Source organism: Penicillium vulpinum (assembly GCF_028829585.1).
Source record: "Penicillium vulpinum strain IBT 29486 chromosome Unknown utg000003l_segment0_segment0, whole genome shotgun sequence".
Taxonomy (NCBI): Eukaryota; Fungi; Ascomycota; class Eurotiomycetes; order Eurotiales; family Aspergillaceae; genus Penicillium; species Penicillium vulpinum.
In genome coordinates, this window is record NW_026643243.1 from 386,600 (window position 1) to 403,491 (window position 16,892).

The 16,892-nt window shown below is 48.9% G+C and overlaps 8 protein-coding genes across 8 annotated transcripts; 2 read left to right on the top strand and 6 right to left on the bottom strand.

Moving 5' to 3' along the window:
- Positions 1 to 330: 330 nt before the first annotated feature.
- N7479_005249 (protein phosphatase 2A regulatory subunit RTS1) lies at positions 331 to 3,014 on the bottom strand (the record flags this gene model as incomplete). The annotated part of the gene is made up of 7 exons (XM_057252946.1): positions 331 to 537; positions 680 to 1,016; positions 1,072 to 1,370; positions 1,430 to 1,783; positions 1,841 to 2,440; positions 2,503 to 2,853; positions 2,991 to 3,014. 7 exons carry the CDS (start codon positions 3,012 to 3,014, stop codon positions 331 to 333), a joined length of 2,172 nt encoding a protein of 723 aa, XP_057106808.1.
- A 1,817-nt stretch (positions 3,015 to 4,831) lies between these two features.
- On the top strand, positions 4,832 to 5,725 carry N7479_005250 (uncharacterized protein; the record flags this gene model as incomplete). The annotated part of the gene is made up of 3 exons (XM_057252947.1): positions 4,832 to 5,065; positions 5,135 to 5,362; positions 5,420 to 5,725. 3 exons carry the CDS (start codon positions 4,832 to 4,834, stop codon positions 5,723 to 5,725), a joined length of 768 nt encoding a protein of 255 aa, XP_057106809.1.
- Positions 5,726 to 6,204: 479 nt separating this feature from the next.
- Positions 6,205 to 7,076, bottom strand: N7479_005251 (uncharacterized protein; the record flags this gene model as incomplete). The annotated part of the gene is made up of 2 exons (XM_057252948.1): positions 6,205 to 6,506; positions 6,581 to 7,076. The coding sequence occupies 2 exons, from the start codon at positions 7,074 to 7,076 to the stop codon at positions 6,205 to 6,207; spliced, it is 798 nt and encodes a 265-aa protein (XP_057106810.1).
- Positions 7,077 to 7,609: 533 nt separating this feature from the next.
- On the bottom strand, positions 7,610 to 8,014 carry N7479_005252 (uncharacterized protein; the record flags this gene model as incomplete). The annotated part of the gene is made up of 2 exons (XM_057252949.1): positions 7,610 to 7,758; positions 7,825 to 8,014. The coding sequence occupies 2 exons, from the start codon at positions 8,012 to 8,014 to the stop codon at positions 7,610 to 7,612; spliced, it is 339 nt and encodes a 112-aa protein (XP_057106811.1).
- Positions 8,015 to 8,080: 66 nt separating this feature from the next.
- N7479_005253 (uncharacterized protein) lies at positions 8,081 to 8,759 on the bottom strand (the record flags this gene model as incomplete). Its single annotated transcript, XM_057252950.1, is given in 3 exon segments — positions 8,081 to 8,313; positions 8,347 to 8,590; positions 8,604 to 8,759. 3 exon segments carry the CDS (start codon positions 8,757 to 8,759, stop codon positions 8,081 to 8,083), a joined length of 633 nt encoding a protein of 210 aa, XP_057106812.1.
- A 1,035-nt stretch (positions 8,760 to 9,794) lies between these two features.
- On the top strand, positions 9,795 to 11,873 carry N7479_005254 (transcription factor TFIIIC subunit TFC1; the record flags this gene model as incomplete). The annotated part of the gene is made up of 5 exons (XM_057252951.1): positions 9,795 to 9,935; positions 9,997 to 10,306; positions 10,360 to 10,437; positions 10,488 to 10,596; positions 10,661 to 11,873. 5 exons carry the CDS (start codon positions 9,795 to 9,797, stop codon positions 11,871 to 11,873), a joined length of 1,851 nt encoding a protein of 616 aa, XP_057106813.1.
- A 428-nt stretch (positions 11,874 to 12,301) lies between these two features.
- Positions 12,302 to 13,373, bottom strand: N7479_005255 (uncharacterized protein; the record flags this gene model as incomplete). The annotated part of the gene is made up of 2 exons (XM_057252952.1): positions 12,302 to 13,218; positions 13,274 to 13,373. The coding sequence occupies 2 exons, from the start codon at positions 13,371 to 13,373 to the stop codon at positions 12,302 to 12,304; spliced, it is 1,017 nt and encodes a 338-aa protein (XP_057106814.1).
- Positions 13,374 to 14,897: 1,524 nt separating this feature from the next.
- Positions 14,898 to 16,040, bottom strand: N7479_005256 (ribokinase; the record flags this gene model as incomplete). Its single annotated transcript, XM_057252953.1, has 1 exon — positions 14,898 to 16,040. One exon carries the CDS (start codon positions 16,038 to 16,040, stop codon positions 14,898 to 14,900), a length of 1,143 nt encoding a protein of 380 aa, XP_057106815.1.
- Between the last annotated feature and the right edge of the window lie 852 nt (positions 16,041 to 16,892).

The window sequence follows — 16,892 nt, forward strand, 5'->3', positions numbered from 1 at the left end:
ACAAGAAAACAAACACATAGACAGCCACCGACATTGTGGTCAATGGATGAAACGCCATTCGCACCCGTTTTCCATACCCGAACACGGTTCTAAGACTGGTTCCAACTCAAAACTTTGAGGGGAGTCCGTCGCGGAAGGGAAAATATCGAAAAAAAAAATCCATGTACACAAAAGAAAAGGGGAAGAAAATGGGAGAAAAAAAGGACAAAAAAAGGCAGGGGCACAGGTTGAGGGCATCAGGTCCGGACTACCGAAAATCAAACAAAAATATCGTTGCCCCATAGTTCGCTATGCCATCGCAGGAGAAAATAAACGGAAATCACATGTCCATCAGCAGTCCATCTCCTCCGAGACGTTATTTGGTGGAATTGCTTCGATGCAAGATCTGTACATTAGTCGCACTAGTACCACTGCCGACCGATCGTCGTCGCGGGCGAACCTCACTGCCGCTTCCGCTCCGTCGCCGTCGGCCAGTGCTGCGAATCGAGCCTCGGCGTCTTGTCTGGAGCAAACGAACGTTCCCACGTTAGAATCACGCTGACTATACATGGGCGGGGTCTCTTAGCAAAAGACAAGTACGAGGGCGATAGGCCAGACAAAAAAAAAAGGAAGTCGTTCGCATAGGAATGCACGTATCTGGGCAGCAAAGCAGCACGGATCAGAGATGCACGGGACTTACCGAGTTAGGGGTGCCTTCCCGGTTGGGACGTTCCTTGGAAATATCAGGATCCTCTTGCAACTTCAGGGAGTTCAATCGCTTTTGGCTCTCGTGGGTCATGGCCTCTATCTCATCGATCGACTCCGGCACGTCAAGAGGTGGCGGTGGTGGTGCGGGAATGCCATTCTTCCGATCTTTGGCCTGTTGTTCAATCACGTCCCACCGGTCCGTGCGAGTCTTTTCGCGTTGATCTGCGTTGTTCTGGTGCTCAGTGTAATCGTGAGAGCATTCATCGAAGAGCTGTGGGTTAATCTCCATGAACATCTTCATGGCATTATAAACCATGCTGTGGATTGTTCTGGATGAAGAGTCAGCTCATATCGAAGTGAGTAACACATACAAATCAAACTCACCTGTTCCAGTGTCCCTTCGAGTTCTCGTAAAGGGGCGCAAACATAAGAGGGAGAATTGTCTCCACATTGTCGCTCACAAGATTACAGAAGTACTCATTGTTCCAGAAGTACAAAGCACGTTCGGCGACCTGGAAATGGGGACTAGCAACAGACTTGGCCAACTGATTGAATAGAGGCTCCTGGACTTTGGCGAACTCGCCCGGATCCATCACCTCGAAGATGTCTTCCACCTCATTCAGGTACATAACTTCCTTGGTACTATTGGTCTTAGGCCAGAAGCGCAGTAAGCCGAGGACGACCTAGACAAAGTGGTTAGTACTCCTCAATATAGATTGGAGCAAGATACATGGGAGCTTACATCTTCAGTCAGTGAGGAGTCCTTCTCCAAAAATTGCACGATGCAGTAGGCCAACTGCGGATGGTACATGCTGAGACTCTTCACCTTGTGCATGGGCAAGAGCACTCTGGTCAAGAAGAGCTTGTGTTCCTCCTTCAGCGGCAAGGCGAATCCATTGATAATGGAGCCCAGAATCTCAAGCAATTCAGCGATTCCGTTATGGCGTTCTGTCTCGTACATAAACTGGAAGAAGACATTGTTGATAGATCGGCGGATATATGACCGCAAGTTCAAGAACTTTCCATAGATGCGATGCAGAGTTGTCTTGAGGAAGTCACGTTCCCGAGGATCTTCCGAGTCAAAGAGGTCCAACAACTAGATGTAGCATTAGCCTGCATTAGACAATAAAAAAACAAGCACCAGGAGACATACTGAAAGCACAAACTGATGGTCGATATAACCCTTTGCGATATTCGTGTTGAAATCCTGGCTTTCGATGAATCTCAAGAAAAATTCATATACAACCTGAATATGAGGCCAAGCGACTTCCAAGACGGGCTCATCCTCCTCCGGGTCAAATGCTTCGCCCTGGGGCGTCATAGGTGGAGGAATAGGACGGAAGAGATTCTTGGCGAACATCTCAACCACGCGGGGGTACATGGACTCTGTAATTACCGACCGATTGTTGGCAACATAATCTAAGAGTTCGTGCAGCGCTAGCCTCTTGATCTCCTTGGACTTCATATCGGCCGTCGGGTCGTTGAAATCGAAGATGATATTGCACTGGTCGATCTTTTGCATGAACAAATCTTGGCGCCGGTTGGGAGGCACTTCGTGGAATCCCGGCAACTTCTCCAATTCTCTCTGGCGCTGATCGGAGATGTCGAATCGCGACGAATGTTGACGTTTGGGAGTCCGGATACCTTCCGACATGTCCTTAGGAGTTGTCTGTAGACGGTCGAAGACATGAGACTTCCTAGGGGGTGCGAGATCTCCGGGCATCGTTTCAGCCGCGCCAGGAGGGGGAACATGCTATAGAGCCCAATCGTTAACAAATGCAAACAGTCACCAAGGTGTGAAACGGCTGAACCTACCGGTGCACTTGGGCTAATGATGACGCTGGGAGCCGCCGGTTGGCCTTGCCTATTCGGAGTTCCCGGTCCATTGCTTACAGGCTGTCCTGCGACGCCCGGTTGAGGTATATAGTGTTGAACCGGGGTACCAGGGTGAGGTGCGCCCGCAGAAGGGGTTCCGGCGGGGGGAGCGTTGTCTGGCGATTTGTTTCGCGAGTCATTGAGAGAGGTTGTGGAGGATGTGGGTGTCCCTTGGTTGGGGGAAGTGGATTGCTGTGTGTTGGAAATTCCGAGGGACTGATTCTGTGGGGTGGAGTTGGAGTCTTTCTTTTTCGAGGACTTGTTGTCTTTCGCCCGCGACAACTGGTCGTGCTAGAAGAAAGATACACCATGTTAGATTATTTGTAAAATGGATAAGAGAGCACCACGTGCATGGCGAGGAAAGGGACAGATGGGCAGGTGGGATCGTGTGGTGAGGTGCACTTGGGCAGGAGACGCAGGTAACTCACCACTCTCTGTCTGAAACCCTTCATTTTGGCGTCTATGTAGATGGCCACATGTACTCGGCTAGGTTTCTTGGTGCCAGTGCAACCAGGCGCCGCACTCTAGCCGGAGTGAATCGAGGAAAGTCGACGGAGATAACCGCTCAGGAAAGCCACGAGGGGGGGAAAGGTGTTTGGATCGACCTAATAGGAGAATCATAAGCGGTCCGAGTCACACAGCATGTAAGACAGGTATTTCGAATGGAAACGGGTCTGAAATGTTGATATCAAGCCCCGGCAATGTGTAGAGGCGAAGCTGAGGTTCAATGGCAACAACACCAGGCGCTCCAAACAATGTGCAGTCGCAGCACGCGCACGGGGCAAGGCAAGTCGATGCTGGGAAGAAAGGGCCAATATGGGAGACAAGTGTCCGCTAAAACGTACCTCCGTAGATCTGAGTTAAACAATTGACAGGTCGAGTGGGAAACTACTTGGGGAGAGTAGGTGTTATAGGACGAGCTTGGTCGGCGCTGGAGGGTCTCCGTGTCGCTTAGTGGCAGGCTGGGAGCGGGGGGTTTGGGAGCACCAGAAGAATGGGGACTTAGGTTGCAGCCCACTGCGAAAGCACGAAAATCGCGATCTGACTAGCAAGATACAAAGTCGACGATGTACCAGAGACCAAATAAAGATGATGGCGTTGGGTTGCGGAGAGGAGGGAGGGAAGTGGATTGTTGTTGAGGTGTAAGGAAAGGCGGGCTGGTTCTCCTGGCTGCGATGGTGATGGGAGGGGGGCATCACGCCCAGTACTATGTGGGCGACTCTACTTTTTTTAAGTGATCTAGACCTCTTCGTGCTTTAATTTGAGAGAATGAATTTACTCGACTATACCATTTTCCCCTTCTATCTCCTAAGACAACTTTCGTATGCTTTTTCCCGCTTGTTTCAAATGGGGCTTATGTCATGATCCACGTGACCTCCAGGGGACTCTGATTTCAGGCACGGACACAACGTCACTAAGGACATTTAGGTATTGAATGCGTGCTGACTGATATTCTAAAACTGGATATATCCCTTTGAGTCCAGCAAGATCAGGCTTCTAGGGATATAGGGAGATATACCTACGGAGTACAGAGTACGGATATGTACATATAGAGAAGGTCTGTGCTCTTTGACCCACCTCGCCACACCTGACCAACAGAGCTGACCACATAAGCTGAGGCACCTGCGGGCATGAGAGTTGAATCCGTCAGGAAATTCCTACTTTGTACTCAGAACAACATATAATAAAAATCAATAATATAGCACATAATATGGCACATAATATTAAAGTCCAGGTGCAAAATCATCTGGGAGATGTGGAAATATATATCCCTACATTTCTTCTGTAATCAATTATATCCTATACACTCAAGCTTGGTGTCCTTTTCTATTTTTTGTGCTTGGTCGATATGATTCTAAATAACAATTGCATGTACAATTAAAGCGAGGTAGCCATAGCCTATATTCATTATACCCTCACTATCAAAACACGCTCAAATTACCATCACTCTCAGATCACTCTAGAAGCATGATCAGCTATATTGTGGGTATAAAAGATCATTCGTAGAGTGATGATAATCATCTCTACGTTGAAAGCAGTTAGATGGGGTTCCAGAGAAAGCAACTTGCTTCTCAAAAAGTATACATAGTCATTCTTCTTTGCAATTGCCATATTTGCTATTCCCTGTAGTTTGTTTGTCTACTGGCGTTTTGTTTCCCACCAGATCTTATTTGTCCACTGTTTTCCACTCTTCCCATTCCTGCCAACCACTCTTTCACACTTGGATCATCATCCAATATTATTGACTCTCCTAAGGGGAAGCACCACCATGCCTCCGAAGACTACCTCTTATGATCCGGACGCTGAATCTTCGGACCCAGAGACACCACGCAGCTTGCTTCTCAAACCCCTTCACCTGGTCACCCCCTGGTGCCTGCAATGTTTTTGTACTTCACTTCGCAACTGGGACTACGGTCTGCCCTTTGAGCCGGATTGCTGGTCTGACACTGTTGTATCCAAGCTATGCAGTCGTTGTAGTTCAACCCACGGCAAACGTGACTCGGTATATTCTAATGCCCCTGGAAATAATCATCACATAATAAATGCTAATATCGCCTGTGTTCTTCCGTAGATTTACCGGGGCATTCGGGGCCATGTTTTCGAGTTGATGGCCTTGCTTGAGTTCGTAAAGCAATACTGGGTCAACAACCATGATGGATTTGGTAAACCAGACATTGCAGATTTTGTGTGGCTAGAACCGTTTATCCGCAGTATTCCCACTGCAGTCCATGACCTCTGTCTTGCATTTGATAACCTGGCCGAGGCGCATGGCAAGGCTCATTTGTTGATAGGAACTAATGTCTCTGATGCAAGTTTTGTTCTATCATTCATATAGTCTTTGCTAACGTGTGGATAGGGTGCCAAAGCTGCCTACTCTGCCTGGTGCAATGCCAGAGAGCATGCAATCTATCCCCACAGACTGATTCCTGAAAACCTGCATCAGAAGTATGCCTTGTATGCCACAGAGCATCTCCGTCTCAGATTGGGGGAAGAAACACAAATCCACTGGGCCGCCGCGCTCTATGCCTTCCATGATACTGTTGAAGAGACTATTAGGAACCATTACACTAACCAGAGCGATGAAGATGGCACAGACACCGATTTATTAAATGTGTTGATCGATTTCCAGGAAGGATTCCCTCTGCAGCTTCTGGAGCTTTAAACTAAATTCCTTGTTTTGCCTAACAATTTGTGATGGGCTTTCATGATTGCATCGCCTGGTATATATCCTGGTGTATATTGATAATTTGCCTTCTTGATGAGGATTCTTGGAAATGGCGTGGTGAGATCCAAACTTTTCTGATGTTTTCTCGTTGAGTACTTTCTACAATCAAACTCAAAGTGATCTGTATTCTTACTAGGCGAAGACATAATGTTTAGTACAAAACCATGTCGATAGTACACAAGTTTGCAACGCTTAGAGGCCAGAATGAAAATACCATACATAGATCTGCGGTATCTCAGGACAGTATGTACGTTGTGCCATTCAAAGGAGCGACTGATAGCAACCTCAGTCCGCCCGCGTGAGTACGATAGATATTATTAATACATTGATATACTCAAGAAATTTTACCCACTCTCCTTATCTGCCGGGTCACTACCGGCGCCTTGGTCTTTGGACTTGTCCAAATCTATACAATCTTATTGAGATAATATTAGAGCTAGCGGCAGCACGGCTATTAGGGCTCTCCTTAAGCTCAAGCGCGTGCTTGCTACAGCACTACTACCGACACTAGTAGCTGTACTTTCTGCAGCGTAGGTATAGTAAAGACTAGCAGCTGTCTGCGTGCCCAAGCTATCAACAGCAGTGGTCGTCGGCACACTGGCCGCCGATTTCTTCGACCACTGTTCTGCGAAAGGATAGAATCCTGTCGTTTGAGGATTGGCGCTACAGTAGGCGCTGGAGACCCCATTCATGTAACTCTCTGGGAACCAGTGGTAGCCTATATAGAATTTAGCCTTTTGATTAAACCAAGAGAAAGGCAGAGTGTCAGGATATGCTGTGGGGAAGACCCACCCTCAATGCCCCCGTGCTTTTTGAAACATTCCTGACAACCAGCCGCCGAGTCAAAGAAAGGATATATGTCACAATAGCATTGCTGCTGAACGTCCCAATCGCCTGAATATTCTTGAAGGCCCGAAAATGTGCCGTTTGTGTCTTGGAAGCGGCAATTAGTATTAATCGCCGCTTGTCGTTTACACGGAGCTTCGTTGATTAGATAGGTGGGCTTGGGGGAGATGGTTGTAGTCGCGTCATCCCGGCGGAGATTGTAGTGCCGTGACGGGTTGAACGGCAGGTAGCATGCATCAAAGAGATCCGTGTCAAGGTCGGTGAGACCAGAGTCCTGGGATGAGACGAGGTAGAACCTGGAGATATAGACACCGTTTGGGAACACAGGGTATTGTTCGGAGCCGGTATATGAAGCGGCCGTGCTTGAAGATGTGCTGGTGCCAAAGAGGGAGTCGTATTCGTAGGATGAAGTGGTTATCGAGGTAGAGGCAGTCATAGCCATAGTTATGGGCGAAAGGGGCAATTTGTTGAGATTACTTCCAACCCTGGAAGAGGACCGCGGGAAGAATGCTTGGCAATAATTGACCAATCAGATCTCTTGGCTTTTAGAGTTGTCCTGCCTAGGTGGTTAGTGTTGGCTTGGCTGATCTGACCACTGTGCAGCAAACATAATTGAAAGCATGGCTGGACTTTGAGACCCCTAGTTTTGTGAAATATTGGTTCAAGCTAGGTCGATAGGCTATTCAATGTTAGGGGGTTCAAATATGGCTGTTTCTTTGTATCTTCTAGAGGGAAAAATCTGCCTGCCAGCTCTCGTTGTATACTAGATACCTCTTCCTCGCCTTGATTGGTGTCGTAGAAGGAAATATTTACCTACCAAGGTAAGCGGCTGGGTTCGATGGATAGAAATTATATCATTGATCTCTAACCCATAGCCCTATATCCAAAAGTGAGAATTTGAGAGCATGTCTTCTAAATTCGCGACTGACTCTGAAATAGCAAAATATAAACTAATCATTTTCTTGGCCGCTAAGTTTACCTAGTAGGGTGTTGAACGGTAACCCACGCCTCCCCGAGTAATTCTTTTGCTGTCTGGCGATCATCAGGGTCGACCTTCATCATGCTCCTCAACAACGTAACGAACTCCGCCTTGTCATTTCCCGTCAGACTCTCAATCCAGTTTTCTAGGAGGGGTTTTGGCCGAGGGATAGGATCAGAATGTTTCCTTGGTCATCGGAATATTCAGCTACGCGCTTTGGGTCCCCTTGCGCTAGCAGATGAGGAGGGAATGGTCCAAAAAGGGCCACTATTTCTTCGAGATGATGCTTGGTTTGGAATATGCGTCCAGTTCGTTTTGCTCGACCATCGAACATTCGCACCGCATCTAGGACCTAGAGTAAGACAGCAACCAGATCCCAGATATCGACGGGTGGTCCCCATGGGGCTCCGATAATGACTTCCGGTGCTCGAAGTAACACAGGTTGTATAACTTCTGTAAGATGATTGTCAATCTAGCTGGCGACCCCAATCGCAAAGAGCAACATCAAGGGTCATCAGATCGGTGGATTCTTGGATATAAAAGTCCCTTAAAGGTTGAGACATAATGACTGAAGGATCAGAGCTAGGGTTGTAAGCCACAGGGTCCGGAGTCGTGTTCCTTAGGTAATCGTCAATGATTGAAAGCTCTGGAATTTGGACCATAATATTCCGCGGTTGGATATCTGTGCTTTTTCTCAGCGCTCAAGTTCGCTTTCAATTTGAGATTGGAATACCTGTATGGATGACGCCCGATCGGTGTGCATGATCTATGGCGAGAAGGAGTTGCTGGCCAAACCGTTGCACGATCGAGCTTGGGACCTGATCATTGGCAAATAACATGCCAAAAGTCCTTAAGCTCTCTCTCATGGGCTCCAGTATAAGACATAGATGGTGGCAATTTGGACCAAGGTGTCTAAATGAATCAAAAAGCGTGGGGATGTGTCGATATCCCTCATGTTTCGGATCCGAGTCGCGTAACTGTTTGAGTGACCCCCAGTTCGAATATATCTTGAGACCCACCGTAACACTCTGCGATGAGGACTTTCAAAGCGTTGTAGCAGCCAGTCCTAAAAGATCCAGATAATCCGAGAGAATCCCATCGAAAGAATAGTGATAGTCGTCTCGCCTTTGATTCTTCACTAGCCATACTGTCGAGTACCGACCGTAACCAAGCTTTCTGAGGACCTCATAGCGACAATGAAAAATATCACCGAGGTGAACAGGATGGGATCCACCGAGTCAGTAAAATTCGCGGTCTTCTTCAGAATGGTACCCAGCCATCACTATGCAAATCTCGACTGGCGGAGGATTTTGCCAAACTTTGGAGAGGCGAGGCAGCAGCGATCGAGATAGTACAGCCCTGGATACTGAGGTAGTGTGACGAAACATCGAGAAAATCTACCAGACGCGACACATTTTCTTTCACATGATATCAATTGAAAATTAGTGTTTATGGGAAACCGGCGAGGAAAGGGGACATAGGGGACATAGGGCACGGAACATGGATGGATGGTTCAATTTCACTCTAGTTTTGTCATTGTGTAGTGGAATTGCAGACAATATGATCGCGGGGTGGGTTCCACCTGTTTTCATAGAGGGTTATGACCTTACTCTCAGAAAGAGAAAGTGCCAGATAGCTTCATTGTCTCCTGTCCTATTTCTTTCGCCACTTCCTAGTTTCTTCAGAGCCTGCAATTTCAGCTCTTGTGAAGATGTATACTTGCTCAACCTATTTTGGGTCTTTTAGATGTCAATGAAACCAATTTTCTTGACATATTTCCAAGAGTGCATCGTCTTGTTGTCAGCCCTTTGTAGTCTCGACATCCAATGGATCGCGGCCAACCTGCCCAGGTGGGGAATCGAGGCGATGAGTCAACGGAATTCCCCCCTGGGCGCACTAACCGCTTGTGGAATGTACACTCGATTCTTTTCCCAAACCTGAGAGATATCACTGAGAGCCTTGAATTGTAGGCCAGGCAAAGAAAAACATAGAATCCCACACTGACAGGTGTATTGAATCAATAGCACTGGAGAAATGTGGCTGCATTGGCTTTGATCGTATTTGCGCAATCCCACCCGATAGCAAACCTGACAACGACAATCAACATCAATTGAGACTGAAAGCTGATACCAACGATATCGCAAACACATTATCCACAAGTCTGATATAAAACCCATCAGTATGGACGACTATCGGGGGTCTAGGACTGCTCCCTTCTACGCAGTGCCATCCCATCGCCTCGTCAGCGTCGAGCACCCTGCTGTGATCCGCAATGTCGATAAGGCGATAGAGACCTTACAAGGCGACACAGGAATAAAAACAGTGAGAAATCTGTTCCCTCTGAGAGAATATCGAATATTGAATACATACTGATATATTACAGATCTTGAACCCGGCCAAAGACGGCACACTAGCTAATCTGGTGTTGCGGCCAGAAGATGCTATGGCTCGATCGGTCCAGTCAACGAGCATCCAATCAAACAACGTTCTTCTCAAAGTCACTGTCCCTAAGCGGACAGGACGGAAGCGCAAGATAGGCTCGAACGAGCCTTTCACATATGTACCGGAGTCTGAAGCATCCGAGCCGCCCCCGCGACGGACCGCTAAGGATCTCTTGCGCAGTCTGAGTGATAACCCTTCCAAGTATCAGATTGAGCCAGTTGGGAGGGTTGAACGGACACATGTGTTCCGAGGTAAGTTCACTACTCCGATAATCCATTGCGAGTTTGCTAACGTCTGATATCAGGAATACCTGATTTCGTCTACTCGACTACAGCGAGTTCCTTTACGAACCGCTTCCGAGACCAAATTCTTCCATTTGACTGTGAGTCCGCCTAACATGCACCTCATTACAAATGTACTAACGAGCGACAGTCGAAAAAATGAAGCAATTTGATATCGACATGGCCAAAGGCACCACTAGTACCGCAGATCTTATCCCGCCGCCATCGTTCAGCCACGGAGACGTCCCATTCCACTATATGTAAGAGCCACCGCACCCAAAACACCAAGCCAAGACCACCAGACCACTAACCTCTCCCTCCCAGCTACCGCCAAAACCCAACAGTAAAACAAGCAATCGGGCGCTCGGGAAAACTAGAAACAGTGAACACCCAAACTGCCAACAAAATCCTAACCCACCTAGTCCCGTACGACGTACCCGTTGTCCCATCAGAGCCACGCCCAAATATGCTCCCAATGAGCGCCCTGGACCCAGGCATGCACCGAACAATCGCGACACTAAACGCCTTGTACGAAAAACAGCCCGCCTGGACCCGCCGCGGTCTCCGCAACAACCTCACAACAGACGAAGACCGTTTGAATCTCCGGCACGCGATTCCGTACGTGGGCTACATCTTCCGCTCCGGACCATGGCGCGATGCAATCATCAAACTCGGTGTCGACCCACGCACCTCACCAGAGTATCGATACTACCAAACATTCATGTTTCGGCTTCTGGCACGAGAAGCCGAGCTCGCGCGCGACGGAGGCGGCGGCCGACGACATAATGTTCCGCGACCCAGCGACCAGCGCGGTGGCGAAGACGAAGGTGCCAATGGGCCGTCGACGGGTCATATATTCACTGGCAAGCAGCCGTTTGCGCAAGACGGACGGATCTGGATGGTGGGCGAGATCAAGGATCCCCAGCTTGTAAATGACTTGTTTCCTGCTGATCCGGGGCCTGGATTCCTGCGCAGCGAGTGCGATATTGTTACTGACGGGTGGTTTGGGAATGGCACTCTTGCGAAGGCGAAGACTGTTATGCGACATAAGATTCAGGCGTTGATGGAAGGGCGGGAGCCGGATGATCAGGATTATGTGAGGGTTATGCAGCTTCCTGCTCATGCGAAATCTGAGGCTGATTTCCCGCTTTTCACGCTTGATCCTGAGGTGGCGACGCAGAAGGAGATCACGCTTGCTACGGAGGTTCGGGCGATCATTCGCAGTTCGCCGGTTTGGAGGAAGTTGTCGGCTAATGCTGGGTTGGTTCGGAGGAATGTTGGGGAGGGGAGAGGGAAGGTAAAGGGGAAACAGGCTTTGAAGGGGAAGAGTGTTGAGCGGGAACCTGAACCTGAGCCTGAGCCCGAGCCTGAGAAGGCCGACGAGGAGAGTGAAGGTGAAGAGGAAGAGATCCAGCGGAGGGAGATGCTGGCAGCTCAGGTTGCAGATGCTGCTGCGGCGAGGGATGCCGATGAAGCCGCTGACGACGATGACGATGATAGTGATGACATGGATGAAGATGAGGATGAGGACGAGTAATCCGGACTCCTAGGTTATTTGAGGATTTGCTACGTCTAGAAAAATTGTACTTTATGCTTAAGATAGTCATCAAAATAAGTCATCAAAATAATCATTGCTAAAGCTATGGGCAGACTTGGAATACCTCGTGCAGCATCGGACATAAAACAGGCAACAACTCATCAATTACGCAGGATAAAGAAAGTCAAACTGAGTGGTCATAATAGTAAAGCAAAAAGGATACATAATTCGTAGCAAGCGTTATACCAAAATACCTAATAGACTGAACACCAGTGTCCAAAAATAAAGAGACAAATACTAGGCAGCGAAAAAAGATAAACGCCAAACAATAAAGCAAATAGGTATACGTATTGGGGCCAAACCCAGGCCAAAGAACAGCGCCAGCGAACCAGATGCAGATGCAATGCACGGAATGACGAGCAGGCAGATCAAAAAGCAGACTTGGTGCTATCAGTTGAGTCCTCGTGATTTTGGTGCCGGGTATCAGCAGCCCGGGAAGTAACGCCATCCAAAACAGAAGCAATGGAGGTAGTGATAAGGGCCTGGTGGCTCTGCGAAAGAGGCAAAGAAGGCTTCTTGAACTCAGGCGCGTTCTCTTCGTCATCATAGACGATTGTGTATGAGAAAGCATTGCAACCCTCGGGATAATATTCAGCAGCATTGAGCTCACCGAGCGGAGCACGGGGCTCATCCATCATGGGTGACTTGCGGGCGGCAGCAGGGACAGTTGTAGTGGAATGGCGAACGCGGGGGAGATCAATGCCCAATTCGTGAGGGGGGATGTTCTCCTTCCCACGGGGGCAGGGGTTGGACTTTCCCTCATCGTCGCTGATATCCAAGACAGTGGTTGAGTGCTGCATCAGATTGGTCATTTCCTCCTGCTCAGTGTCGACGTGAATATCGAAGGCCCACGAGGCAGGGGCCTTAGGAGCGGGCGCAGGCTTAGGAGTTGTGGATTGGGCGAGAGCGGAGGCAAGAGAGAAGGGACGAGCGACGCCGCGCTTGGTATATTGCTCTGGGCGGGGCTTGGCGATAAGCGAACGGCGAGTGGCTGACTTGCTTGACTTTGGTGGTGGGGAGCGACCAGCGGGCTTGAGAATGGGAGCTGATTTGGGAGTTGTAATGGAGATCTTTGAAGGGGTTGAGAGACGAGGGGAGATGTTGATGCGTGCAGAAAGAGCCATGCGGGACGTTTTGATGGGCTTGGACGCGCTGTCCTCGTCGTCTTCGAAGGTACGCTTGCGTTTTGTAGAGAAACTGGCAGGATTGATGTTCTCTGAATTGGTGTCGATGAAGATAGACCTCTTCATTGGGGTGGACTTCATAGACTTCATAGACATGGCACCTGGGATTGTGAGCTAGACCATCTTCGGACGATCAAAACATGGATCGTCACGTACCATTTTGTTGGTTCTGACGATTAAGTTTCGATCGCATCAATGGCATCGTGTTCAAACAGCCCAAAGGCTGACGAGTAGGAGTCATAGTGAGAGTGGCCATGGTGAAGGAGGAAGAAGGGATGTTTTGTTTTGGTCAGCGCTAAGTGGGGGACCTCGGATTGGCGGTCTACAATAGGCACTAGGCAGGCCGATCGCAAGATTCAAAGAGAAAGATGATAGATGTAAGAACAGATGAATCAAAAGAAAATATAATGAATGATTGGAATTGGTCGGATGGAATTCAGATGAATGATGGAATGGGTAGAATATGGTCGACTACACCGTTGAGAGAGAGCACGAGGGATGATTCGTAGAAGACGTGCAGCGATGAGGTAAATATAATAAACTTGGGCGTTATGAGCTTAGTATTAGAGGGCTTTAGAGGTAAGGAGCAATGGAGGACATGAGGAGTCACAAATGGAGGGAGAAGGAAACTATTTCAAGGCCTGCATACTAAAGCGCGTCGCGTTCACGTTGTGGAGGCCGGATGCCAATTTGAAAAAGTGGCGTTTATGCAATTCCCAGCACAATCCAATTGACGGGTTTCATTCTTGTTCCTCGTGTCTCGTGTCGGAACAATGATGCGGATCTCTACGCGCTTTTCCATACAGAGTATGATGTGGTATTCATATCACAGCGCTTCAGTCCTACGACGTTGTACATAATTAATTCCTAATTATTCCTAATTTCCCTAGAATTGCTCATAGAAGTAAATTAGTAAATCCTTACTCAGATCACCGGGGCAAAAGACCAAAACCTCAATTCCCCCTGCTGAACACTACATGGTCGCGTATCCCTTGAACGCGTCGGTCAGCAGCCTAAGTACCCGGTACTCGGAATCCCGGCACTAGCGCATACACCGCGTAAGTACTAAATACCTCCACATCCACGTCTTGCACGTTCCTTCGCGCGCGACTTCGCGTTCATGTCTCTTCCTTGCACATTGTGCCCTCATTCGCGACGAAAAGCGTCTACAATTGCACTAGAATTATGTTGCATGAAATATCTAATAAAACTTTGCCAACGCATCTGTTTCCATTGGCTATCCCCTATCCGGACTCAGGCTACCAGATGAAACCATGCATGCACAGGCCGATCGGGAGTTGCTGGAGTTTGAGGTGAATGTGGAACATTGAACGGAGTACCATCTCAGGGTAAGGTTTGGAGGTGTCTGGATATTTCTGGGGGTGTCGCACATTCAAGGCTGGGGAATGTACTCTGCGCTAGCTATCCAGGTGGTTCAATGTAGGAATTCGCCCTCGAAGACCGTCCCAAGGTTTAAATCTCAATAATGGAGGGATATTAATAGGGATACTATTACACACAGGTTTTCCAAGGTTTGATAGCATCTGCACCCCCCTCCCCCCCTGTTCCTCGTGGGCTCGGATTATTTTCCCTCGGCGTATTAATCCTAAGGTTGTTGCATTCCTTACGAAAGCTGAGAGCCTATCCTTTGTGCCATTGACGTACAATCATGCCAGCATTCTACTACAGGCAGGAAATGCCGACCGGAATAGTCCACATAATTTCTATTCTCTCGTGATATAATATTGTACATGATCGCAGACTTTCCGCGTTAATTACCTCAGATCTCATCCTCAAAAGGAATGCTATCCATAGCACCCTGATGTTCCACAGCCCGAGCCGAGGCACGCGCAGCCAGGCGCATCGCCTCGTCCATGACAGTCTTGTACCGGTATTCTTTCTCATCATCGGCAACCTCCTGCCCAGCCTTGCCTTCCGCGCGACGCTGCTCACGCTCCCGTGCCACCCTGACCGCATAGGCCCCAACAAACGTATCACCTGCGCCAGTAGTATCCAATACCTGAGAGACAGGGGCAGCTGGAATGTCGTTAGTGAAGCGCTGAACTCCATCACTGGGTCCAGATGAGCCGGCATCTGCGGCACTGTACCAAACACCTTTCGCTCCGAAGGTGATGAGAATGTAGGTGACACCCAATTTGTGGAAATACCGAGCGACCTTCTCCTTCCCATCCAAGCCCTCAGCGTCCGGAACTGTGCGAAGCAGTTGCTCCGCAGGGGGAGTCATCAACTCAGCCTCCGTCTCGTTTAGGATTAAATGGTCGACAGCAGCGTATACATCCTCGGGCAAACCGCCGGGCGGCGCAGGTGCCGGGTTGAGCATAACATCCGGACCGCATTCAATGCCTTTTTTGCCAGCAACACGAGTCTTGGCCTTATAAGCTGCGATCTCACGTAGTGTGCCAATAATCGTCTCGACTGGGATCTCGCTCTGCATAACGATAACATCGGGTACGGGCGCTGCTAGCGCCATACCTAGCACATCAGGGGTAGGCTGCATGCCATCGTAATTTGCACCGGGCGAGAAGAGAATGCGATTCTCGCCACCCGCCGAAGAGTCCACGATGATCACTGCCATGCCCGTGTATGCGTTGTCGATGACTTTCACTCGGGATGGATCGACTCCGGATCTCTCGAGGGTCGGTTTAAGTAAAGCGGAGAAGTGGCCGTCTAGGCCACCCACTGCGCCCATCATCTCGACATTGACGTTGCTTGTGGAGTTTGTGGTGCCTGTTGACTTGGCTCGAGACATGCGCCCGCATGCCACGGCTTGGTTTGCGCCCTTGCCGCCCGCACTGGTGAAGTAGGATGAGGAGGTGATTGTCTCGCCTGGGTCTGGGAACCTAGGTGTGACTGAGACCATATCTGCATTGAGGGATCCAATGACTCGGATGAGAGATGCCATGGTGAAGAGGGTGGCTGGGTTCGGTTCATGGATTGCAGGTCGGGGGCTGGCTGTGTCTTTGGGTCGGGCTGGGGAGATGTGAAAAGCATCGGAGTGGTATAAGTCGGAGCTGATGTGGATTTTAGCAGATCCCAAAGTTGCAGATCGCAATAAAGGCGACAAGGTGACTTTTCAGAATCTTCGGACAGGTAATTGAGAGACAGCCGTGTAGGTGAAAAAGAATTGGAATGACGTCTGGGCGGGGCACGCCGGAAGATGTGGGGCCGACGCCACTGTTCCGTGGATCCGATCTACAATGGGCAGCCACGTCTATTTTGACAACATACATACTATACCATCTAGAAAATTGAACAATGGGCCTCTCTTTTTCAAAGGAACTTTTATTCATATTCAATTCACCATTCGACTGTAACAGTCAGGATTTCTCACATTCGTTGCAAATGAAAAGCGAAGATTGGCTGCTCGACGGGACAGATTGGCTGAGGAGGTGAGTGAGTGGTGGTAGATTGGCTGCTAGACTGGGCCTCCCCGCCTTCTTAGTCACTTCAGCTTGAGGCGGCTAGGATTTTAATAACCAGTAGAGCCCATGAATAGGGCCCATGCACAGGAAATCATACTTTTACTGTGTTGTCGGAAGTGGGAGGAATGAAGAAACAAGGAGAAAAAGAAAGAAAACACTCATCGCAAAGGTATCAGGCAGACCCCTACCATTTTACAGACAGTATGAGCTTCTTTGGGAGAATTAGCCACTGAACTATACGGGATGCTTACTAAAGATCTAACTTTGCGTCAAATATGAGGATCCCATTGTTCCCTTTGGAGCGATATTTACGCACTCATAGTATATTGGAT